This window comes from Myotis daubentonii, chromosome 13, assembly GCF_963259705.1.
Source record: "Myotis daubentonii chromosome 13, mMyoDau2.1, whole genome shotgun sequence".
Lineage (NCBI taxonomy): Eukaryota > Metazoa > Chordata > Mammalia > Chiroptera > Vespertilionidae > Myotis > Myotis daubentonii.
The window spans coordinates 7922933-7933245 of record NC_081852.1 but is presented as its reverse complement, the minus strand read 5'-3'; the positions used below and the strand labels follow the sequence as shown (position 1 = coordinate 7933245).

General features: G+C 48.7%; 1 protein-coding gene across 4 annotated transcripts in view; it reads left to right on the top strand.

Annotated features, from left to right (window-relative positions):
• The first annotated feature begins 25 nt into the window (after positions 1-25).
• PARG (poly(ADP-ribose) glycohydrolase) overlaps positions 26-10313 on the top strand; it is a 182060-nt gene continuing 171772 nt past the window's right edge. Inside the window, exons 1-3 of one of the 4 annotated variants that reach the window (XM_059662103.1) lie at positions 26-217; positions 5976-6042; positions 8713-9693. In XM_059662103.1, coding sequence (XP_059518086.1) covers positions 172-217; positions 5976-6042; positions 8713-9693 — 1094 coding nt within the window. In that variant the 5' untranslated portion in view covers positions 26-171. Of the gene's footprint in view, positions 484-5975; positions 6043-8692; positions 9694-10313 lie in introns of all 4 variants that reach the window. The other 3 variants (XR_009448338.1, XM_059662102.1, XM_059662104.1) reach the window with 3 other exon arrangements.

Genomic DNA, 10313 nt, shown 5'->3' with positions numbered 1-10313 from the left:
CGCCTGACGGCAGTTTTCCGGTGGTGGGAAAGTGAACGGAGCCCGAGTCTGGGCGGCGCGTCCTGAGGCAGGCGGGTTCCCCGCGGAAGAGGGAAGGCAGGCGGCAGGGGAGGGCCTGGCTTGGGCAGCCGGCGGAGCAGCAGCTGCAGAAGCTGGCAGCGCAGAGAGGGGATGGTGCCCGGCGGCGCCGAGAAGGAGGCGCAGTCCGTCCCGCAGGGTTAGTGAACGAGGCTGTCCGGGGACTGTGCGGTGCGGGTCCCAGCATGAGTTCGGGCCCCGCCTGTGAGCCCCGCATCAAGCGACCCCGCTGGGGCGCCTCTGAAACTTCTCCGCCGGCCGCCTCCGACGCCCGGAGCTTCCCCGGCGGGCAGAGGCGCGTCCTCGATCCCAAGGACGCTGCTGTGCGGTGCAGGGTCCCACCCTCCTCGCCAGGCGGCGTCCCGGGGTGGGCGGGACCGCGCAGAGGCAGCATCACCTCGCTTGGTACGTGGGGAAATAAAGATCTCTGTCCTTCGCCTCGGCCCCAACCTCCTCTTGGGCTCCGTGAGGACCCAGGGACTCCAGTTACCCCTCTGGTCTAGTGTGCACCGCTCCGAGGTCCCCTTACTGAGCCACGAAGGCCACCGGTGCGGAGATGGGGTCACGTTTTTCCTGTCGTGGTGTGAGAAGCCCTGATGAGCTGTCCCGGGGCGGAAAATGACAGGAGACTCCGCCCGTCTGCTCTACTCGGGTTTGACGTGAGAAATTGTCTTAGGCGTTAAGGAGGTGTAATTGTGTATGTGAACCTTCAACCTCTCGATGGAAAGAAACTATAACGCAACTTCCCTCCATTCGGATTCTGGCTCCAGGGGTGCAGAGCTGTTCCTTTTAGCCGGTGCTGTGCTCGGCTCTGGCGTGCGGGGTTGAACCAGAGTCATTTGGCCCCTGTCTTCAGGCCCTAAAACTTGTCAGGAGAGAGAGACAGTTACATAATAAAGGGTAATGGGTGTTTGATAGATGGCAGGAATCCCTAGGCCAGTCTGGGATGAAGGACAGTCCCCCAGAAGATGAGAAGCTTACTCTGAGGCCTGAAGAATGAGGACTGCGGACCCAGCCGGGCCAAGAGGAAGGAAGGAGGCACGCCCGCGGGCAGCGGGTAGACTGTCAAGCGGGAGAGAGTGAGAGATGGGCCGAGAGCTAGGCAAAGACCAGACCATACTAGGGTTTTGCACTTTACAAGGCAAGGAGAGGCTAATAAAGGATTTTTGGTAAGGGAGTGGCTTGACCATGTATAGTCTTTTTGGGGCTTGGGATAAAGGTCCCCGTGCCTGGCGTGTGGGAAATGAATGGATTGAAAGAAAGCAGAAGTGTAGGCCCAAGACTCATTAAAGGTTAATCTAGGTGGGAGAAAAGATGGTTTTGTACTTAGCTGTGGGCAATAGGGAAGGGGAGAAGTGGTTCCATTTAGGAGAGAATGCAGTGTGTGGGTTTGTACTCAGAAGGGGTGTATCTGTGCTGTAAATGAAGGTTTGGAAGTTTTTGGCATAAACATGATAATTGATGCTATGGAAGTTAGATCATAGAAAGCATGCAGAGGAAATAGAGGTGACCTAGGACAGAAACTTTCAGAAACTACCATTTAGAGTAGACTGAAGAGAAGCAGCCAGAGAAGTAGGGGGAGAGCCGGGCTTTTGTTGTGTCTTGTAGGGAAGATAGCATTTCAAAAAGGAGGCCAGGCAGTCCTCTGGTGAGTGGTGTACACTTCTCTCAGAATTTAGAGCAGCGTTTCTCAACCTGTGGGTCGCGACCCCTTTGGGGGTCGAATGACCCTTTCACAGGGGTCTCCTAAGACCATCGGAAAACACATATATAATTACATATTGTTTTTGTGATTAATCACTATGCTTTAATTATGTTCAATTTGTAACAATGAAATTGGGGGTCACCACAACATGAGGAACTGTATTAAAGGGTCGCGGCATTAGGAAGGTTGAGAACCCCTGATTTAGAGGCAGTGAGGAGCAGACGTAAACTAAGTACTGAAGGATAAGCAACCAATATGCAAATCGACCTATTGGTTACTATGATGTGCACTGACCACCAGGGGGCAGGTGCTCAATGCAGGAGCTGCTCCCCCGGCGGTCAGTGCACTCCCACAGGGGGAGCACCGCTCAGCCAGAAGCCAGGCTCACAGCTGGCAAGCGCAGCAGAGGTGGTGGGAGCCTCTCCCACCTCCATGGCAGTCAGACATCCCCCCGAGGACTCCCCCACTGGGAGAGGGCATAGACCAGGCAAAGGGGACCCCCCCCCCCCCACACACACACACACTTGAATTTCGTGCACTGGGCCTCTAGTTTACAAATAAAGGAGGAAAAGTTATTTGCAGGTGGTAAGGGGCAGGCAGTCATTACTGGTTGGATTTTCTGATTTCCTGCAGAAGATGAACCAAATTAATACTTGGGCTATACTCTATATGTGTAAATGTTTTCAGTATATGACACAGGATGCCAGTTAACAAAGTGTTCAAAGTCTAAATCTATCAAAAATTGTTTCAAATTTTGGAATTTTTTTATGAACTTGGTATTTAGAATTTTTATGTATAGTTATCCTAGGAGAAGTAGGCAGGATAAGGAAGTGGGTATTTTTTCAGTGTCTTTAAATTTTGTGTTATTTATTTTCCTGGGCATATTTCTTATATTGATTACGATTTGTATATCTACATATAGCCAGAATCTAGCATGCCATTCATATTTTGATAGGGCCTGATTTGTCCAGTTGTGTTGCTGTGGGAGCTCCCTTTTTCTGTCTGTTATAACTACCTAGTTTTTCTCCTACTCCACGGATGGTGCAAGTGGTTAAAGACCCTGCCCTTCAACTGCCCTGGAACACTTCATAGTTTTTTTATGAAATAATGTAGGCAGTATTTCGGTTCTACATACTTGTCATTGTGGTACTGTTTTATGTGTATCATAGGAACCTAGACATTGGATACCATATAATCCTTACATTTATGGAAAAAGAAGTGTTAAATTCTACACTGACTCAAAAAGTGATTTTGTTTTGGGGGAACTCATTGCTGGTTTGTAATTTGAGGACTTTTTATACTTGCTGTATTTGATATAATGAAATTAAATAGAGAAGGTGGAACTATAGAAAATGTCCCAGAATCAAGTGGTTCATCTCTTATTCCTTTCTGACTGAAACTAATTTTTTTCTGAAGCCTGATTTGCTGTACTTAAGTAAATCACTAAAGTAGTGATAATTAACAAGAAATATTAAATATATATGTAATTACTTTTTTGAAAGAAACTTTTGAAAAAGCTAAACATTTTTACTAGATAAACTGTTAGTATTTTGTGGAAGGTTCAAATTATGTGGCACTTAATTACAGTGATAAATAAGCTGTTGATTTTCATATATTTGGGACAGCATCTGTTTTGCTCATGTTGTATTTGAGGGCCATACGTAGATGAAAATGAGTCTATGATTCAATATGCCTAGATTCATTGCAGTTTAGACCAGTAGTTGAGACTGTTCAAGATTTTGTGTTTTTTATACTAAAATATTATATACATTTAATCTACATGAAGTACATTAACTTTTGAAAGCATGTTTATTTCTAATGCTTAAAAGTTGTGGTTTGCATTTATTTATGTTGCATCTCTCTCTACTGAGCTACTTCTGCTACTGTCTGCCGGTCTTTTCTATCTAGTTATCTCATTGGCAACTCAAATTTAGTATGTTCAGAATTGACCTAATTATATTTTCCCCCTAAATCCAGACCCCCCCCCCCGATTTCTATTTAATGCTGTCCCATCTGTTAAGTCTGTTAAGCTTAAAACTTAGTGTCACCTTTGATTTCTATGATTATGAGGTCTGTAATGACTCCCTTCTCAACTTTCCCTCTCTGTTCTCCAGGATTAGTCTGGTCCTTGGCAGTAGTTCTCCAAACTAGTTGATCATCAAAATCACTTTTTGGAAAAAATATAGATTCTAGCTCCCCTCATACCTCCATCATCACACATACAGGCTCTGATTCAGTACGTGTGATGTGGCTCTGGGACCCACTTATTAGCAGCCTCCCAGTGATTCAGATGGGTTCGGGATCCACTGACCTAGATCAGTAGTTTTCTTGCTGGTTTCTACCAATGAGGTTTCTTCTTGCCCCTTCAGATTTGCCTTCTAGGCCACATGTGTCATGCATTCCTGGGACTTCCTTGTTTTGAATTCTGGAATTACAGCTCTGAGTGTGACTTTTGGCAATTTTTTTTTTATAATCCCAAGAGAGATACTATTTATTTGCATGTTTACAGGTAAGGAATCTGAGACACAGAGAAAGGACCCTTCAGAAAGTCACATAGGAATCCCGTGGGAGAGCCAGGATTTGAGTCCAGGTAGTCTGATTCTAGAGCCTATACTCTCATTCATTAGGCCATACCAACTCTTTTAGAGGCTGGTTGCTTTCTACTCTATGACAAATCCTATCTAATAAAAGAGAAACATGGTAATTAGCATACGACCGCTACCCTTCCCATTGGCTAATCAGCGAGATATGCAAATTAACTGCCAGCCAAGATGGCAGCCGGCAGCCAGGCAGCTTGAAACTAACATGAGGCTTGCTTGCTTCAGTGACGGAGGAATCCAACGTTCCCTGCCTGCCTTGCCAGCCTCTGAGCCTGCAGTTTGAAACATTGTAACAAATACAGAAGCTAAACAAAACCCCAGAAACCTGCTTTCAGGGAGCCGGGATCTCAGAGCTGGAGTTGATACAGTGTTTTGATTATAGAACCCAAAAAAACCAAATACCTGCTTTCAGGAGCAGAGGCCTCAGAGCTGGAGCCAAGCCTCAGAGCTAAAGCTGGCCCAGAATTAAAAAAAAGAAAGAAAAAAAGGAGTGGTTGGGAGCTTCAGTCACCCGCCAGCCTGAAAACAGGCCTCAGCCCCTCACCCAGACTGGCCAGGCACCCCAGTGGGGACCCCCACCGTGAAGGGTGTGTGACCAGCTGCAAACAGCCATCATCCCCTCACCCAGGCTGGCCAGGCACCCCAGTGGGGACCCCCACCCTGATCCAGGACATCCTTCAGTGCAAACCAGCCGGCCCCCACCTGTGCACCAGGCCTCTATCCTATATAGTAAAAGGGTAATATGCCTCCCAGCACCAGGATCAGTGGAGCTGCAAGGACTCCTGGCACTGGGATCAGCATGACAGGGGGCAGTGCCCAAACCCCCTGATCGCCCTGCGGCTCTGTGTGTGATAGGGGGCGGGGCCACAACCTCCCTATCCGCCCTGCTCTGTTCGTGACAGGGGAAGGCGCCCCAACCCCCTGATCGACCCTGCTCAGTGCATGACAGGGTACGGAGTCCCAACCCCCCTGATGGGCCCTGCTCTGTGTGTGACAGGCGGCAGCGCCCCAACCCCCTGATTGGCCCTGCTCTGTGCGTGACGGGGTGGCGCCGCAACCTCCCTATCGACCCTGCTTTGAGTGTGACAGGGGGTGGTGCCCCAACCCCCCTATTGGCCCTACCCTGAGCGTGACTGAGGGTGGCATCGCCACCTCCCAATCTCCCTGCTCTGTGCATGACAGGGGGCGGCGCCCCAACTCCCAAATCAGCCCTGCTCTGAGCCCGACCAGGGGCTGCACCTAGGGATTGGGCCTGCCCTCTGCCACTCGGGAGCAGGCCTAAGCCAGCAGGCCGTTATCTCCCGAGGGGTCCCAGACTGCGAGAGGGCACAGGCCGGGCTGAGGGACCCCCCTCCCCCCCCCCCCGAGTGCACAAATTTTTGTGCACCGGGCCTCTAGTGTATTTATATTTATGTTCCTGTATTATTTCCCATTGCTTGAGTGTGAAAGGAGTGATTGATCTTTTCAACCCACAGAACCTAGCATAATGCCTTACATGTGTATATGCTATTATAAGTATTTTCTCTTTGAAGGTATGTATTCATTTACATTGATGTTTTGGGTGTTGTTGGTTTTTTTTTTTTTTTTTACAGTTTTCAAACAAAAGACTATTACCAGTTGGATGGACACTAAAGGAATCAAGACAGCTGAATCAGAAAGGTACAGAAACATATGTACATAGAGAAATGAATGGCACGATATATGGATGTTTTATCTTCATGCTATTTTCTCTCCTTGCTTTCTCTGTTTTTTAAATCCACATTTATTCATTCTTCCAGTTTATAAATAGTTTTTAGAGTCTCTTATATACATCATATTGTCCTATATACTTGAGATACAGAGGTGAAGTAGAAATAATTTCCTTTAAGATACTTGTAATGGTGATAACAGATACAGAAACATATGATTACAGTAACTTCACTTAATGTTTCAATAGGTTTCACATCTTTAAGTGAAATGACATAATGAAACCAGTTTTGCTGTAGGCTAAATTATAGAAACAGGAGTTAAGTTCCTATTGCATCTTATCAACATTATAACAAAACTAGAGGCCCCGTGCATGAATTCGTGCATGGGTGGGGTATGGCCACCCCAGCCCCAATCAGGGCAGATCGGCAGGGCCTGTTGGGAGGAGGAGACGGCAGGAGGTTGCCCGGCCAGCCCGCGCTGATGGGGGCCTTATCATGGCCGGGCTGGCTGGGGGGAGGGGCTTAGGGTGATTGTCTGGCAGGCCCTGCCCCTGATTGGGGTGGGGCAAGCCCATTGGTGGGGGGCAGTGGCCGGGGAGGGGCAGTGGGAGATTTGCCGGCCAGCCCTGGGGTGGGGCCGGGCAGGAGGAGGGGCTGCAGGAGGTTGGCTGGTTGGCCCCGCCCACTATTGGGATGGGGGGCAGCCATGGGCGGGGCCAGCCAGAGGGAGGGGCTGCGGGCTAATGGGGGTGGTGGCGGCCCATTGGGTGCAGGGCTGGCCAGGGGGAAGGGCCGTGGGGAGGTTTGGCTGGCCACCCCACCCTGAATCGGGTTGGGAGAGGCTGATCAGGGGCGGGGCCGGCCAGGTGGAGGGGCCTCAGGAGGTTGGCCCCACCCCCTTATTGGCGGGTTTGCTGTCTGCAGTGGCGTCATAGTGACCAGCCATTCAGGTCTCTGGCTTTTTATATGTATACTAGGGGCCTGGTGCACGAAATTTGTGCACTGGGTGTGTGTGTGGGGGGAGTGTCCCTCAGCCCAGCCTGCCCCCTCTCACATACTGGGAGCCCTCAGGCGTTGACCCCCATCACCCTCCAATCACAGGATCGGCCCCTTGCCCAGGCCTGATGCCTCTGACAGAGGTGTCAGGCCTGGGCAGGGGGCCCTCATTTCCCCCCATCACTGGTTCTGCCCCCAGCCCAGGCCTGATGCCTCTGGCCCAGGCATCAGGCCTGGGCAGGGGACCCCCAGACTCTCCGATTGCTGGCTCTGCCCCTTGCCCAGGCCTGATGCCTCAGCCAGAGGCGTAGACCACCATCACCCTCCGATCACCTGATCGGCCCCTTGCCCAGGCCTGACGCCTCTGCCAGAGGTGTCAGGCTTGGACAGGGGACCCCCATCTCCCCCCGATCACTGGCTCTGGCCCCCGCCCAGGCCTGAGGCCTCTGGCCCAGGAATCATGCCTGGGCAGGGGACCCCCATCTCCCTCTGATTGCTTGCTCCACCCCCCGCCCAAGCCTGACGCCTCTGACCCAGGCTTCAGGCCTGGGCAAGGGGACCATCATATCCCCCCAATCCCCAGCTCCGCCCCCCGCCCAGGCCTGATGCCTCGGCCAGAGGAGTTGACCCTCATCACCCTCCAATCACCAATCACTGGATCGGCCCCTTGATCAGGCCTGAGGCCTCCGGCAGAGGTTTCAGGCCTGGGCAGGGGACCCCCAGCTCCCCGCGGTTGCAGGCTCTGCCCCTGCCCAGGCCTAATGCCTCTGGCTGAGGTGTCCGGCTCGGGCAGGGGGGACCCGCAGCTGCAGTGGCCCTGCAATCGTGGGCTCCGCTTTAGGCCCAGGCAAGGGACCCCTAGCTCCTGGGACTGCCAGCTTAGACCGTGTCCAGCTCCCATCGCTGGCTCCAACCCTGCTTCCTGCTATCACTGGCCAGGGCGGCAAAGGCGCCTGATTCTCCAATCATGGCTGGGGGGCAGGGCAAAGGCGGCCCCAGGGCCGCCTTTGCCCTGCCCCCCAGCTCTTAGCTCCCCCCTGGGTTTCCGATCACTGTCAGTGGCAGGGGGCTTCTTCCTGCTTTCCCTTTCGCCTCCCTGCATTGTGCCTACGTATGCAAATTAGCCGCCATCTTGTTGGCAGTTAACTGCCAATCATAGTTGGCAGTTAATTTGCATATAGCCCTGATTAGCCAATGAAAAGGGTATCATCGTACGCCAATTACCATTTTTCTCTTTTATTAGTGTTGATAGATGACACTGAATGAAACAATGTTATTCAAGGACCTGCTATATTACTTAGTGTGATAAATGCAATAGTAAAGGTATAAACAAGGTACAGTGGTAGTAAGAATGTAAAACAAACAATCCACTTTACCTTTAGGAAAGACTGCACAGGAAGTGACGGTTATTGCTTCATCCTGGGAGGTAGTTACTAGGCCCATAGTTGGGGAAAGGGCACTATAGGCATATATGCAAAGACATGGAGTCATGAAAGAGAATGCTGTATGCTTAGATAATCACAAGTAGTTTAATTATTGCTGTGATGTTGGAATGTGGTTGGGTAAGTGGTTTCTTTGCATCATAAGTTCTTTCTATTATAATGTAAGTTCTGTTTTGTCATTAGTTCTTTCTATTTTCTTATAGTTTGCATAGTAAAGAAAACAACAATACAAGAGTAGAATCCATGATGAGTTCTGTACAAAAAGATAACTTTTATCAACATAACATGGAAAAATTAGAAAATGTTTCTCAGCGAAGTATTGATAAATCACCAGTTGAAAAAAGTACACAGTATTTGAACCAGCAGCAGACTGCAGCTATGTGTAAGTGGCAAAATGAAGGAAAACACACTGAGCAGCTTTTGGAAGGTGAACCTCCAACAGTAACTCTGGTATCAGAACAGTTCAGTAATGCTAACGTTGATCAGTCACCTCAAAATGATGATTACAGTGACACATATAGTGAGGAAAGTAGAGATAATCAACAGTTTTTTATACCTGTAAAGCTTGCAAATGCAAAGCAGACTACAGAAGATGAACAGGCCAGAGAAGCCAGAAGCCACCAGAAGTGCAGAAAGTCTTGCCACCTTGTGGAAGACTGTGCAGATTGTCAACAGGAAGAGATAGATGTAGTGCCTGAGAGTCCCTTGTCAGACATTGGCTCAGAGGATGTCAGTACTGGACTGAAAAATGCCAACAAATTGAGTAGGCAGGAAAGTAGCCTAGGAAATTCTCCTCCATTTGAGAAAGAAAGTGAACTCGAGTCACCAATGGATGTAGATAATTCCAAAAATAGTTGTCAGGACTCAGAAGCAGATGAAGAAACGAGTCCAGGATTTGATGAACAAGAAGATAGTTCCACCCAAAGAGCAAATAAACCTTCAAAGTTCCAAGCCAAAGAAGCTGACACTGAATTGAGGAAACAGTCATCTGCTAAGGGAGGTGAAATTCGATTACATTTCCAGTTTGAAGGAGAAAGTTGTGCTGGAATGAATGATTTAAGTGCCAGACTGCCTGGAAGTACTTCTAGCCTGAATGTAGAATGCAGAAATTCCAAGCAACATGGGAAAAAGGGTTCTAAAATCACAGATCATTTCGTGAGAATGCCTAAAGCAGAGGACAAAAGGTAATTTTTTTCTATCAGATGTATCTCCAATAGTGTAATGCATTTTGTAATTTTTTTAAGGGGAGTTTAGCAAAGATACAGTTTACACTGAAGCAAAGAAACAGTTGTGTTTCTTGCTATCTGTTTATGCTAATTTGAACCTAGACTCCAAATTTTAAATTCTAGAAAGGCCAGAAACAGAAAAGAAGATGTAAATAAGTATTGTTAATCAGTATTTTAGTTTAATGAACTTCCTTTTGAAGTTAATGTGAATTATCAAGACATAAAAATATTTAACTGCTGAAACCGGTTTGGCTCAGTGGATAGAGCGTCAGCCTGCGGACTGAAAGGTCGCAGGTTCGATTCCGGTCAAGGGCATGTACCTGGGTTGCGGGCACATCCCCAGTAGGAGATGTGCAGGAGGCAGCTGATCGATGTTTCTCTCATCATCGATGTTTCTAACTCTCTCTCTCTCCCTTCCTCTCTGTAAAAAATCAATAAAATATATTTTAAAAAAATATTTGATTGATAGCAGCTACTGTTCATTTAGCCGTTCCCTAGGCCATTGTATAGTGCAGTTTCTCTAATGCTGTGACAGGCATGCAGGTGGTATTGTACTCACTTAAAAAATGAGAAAACTG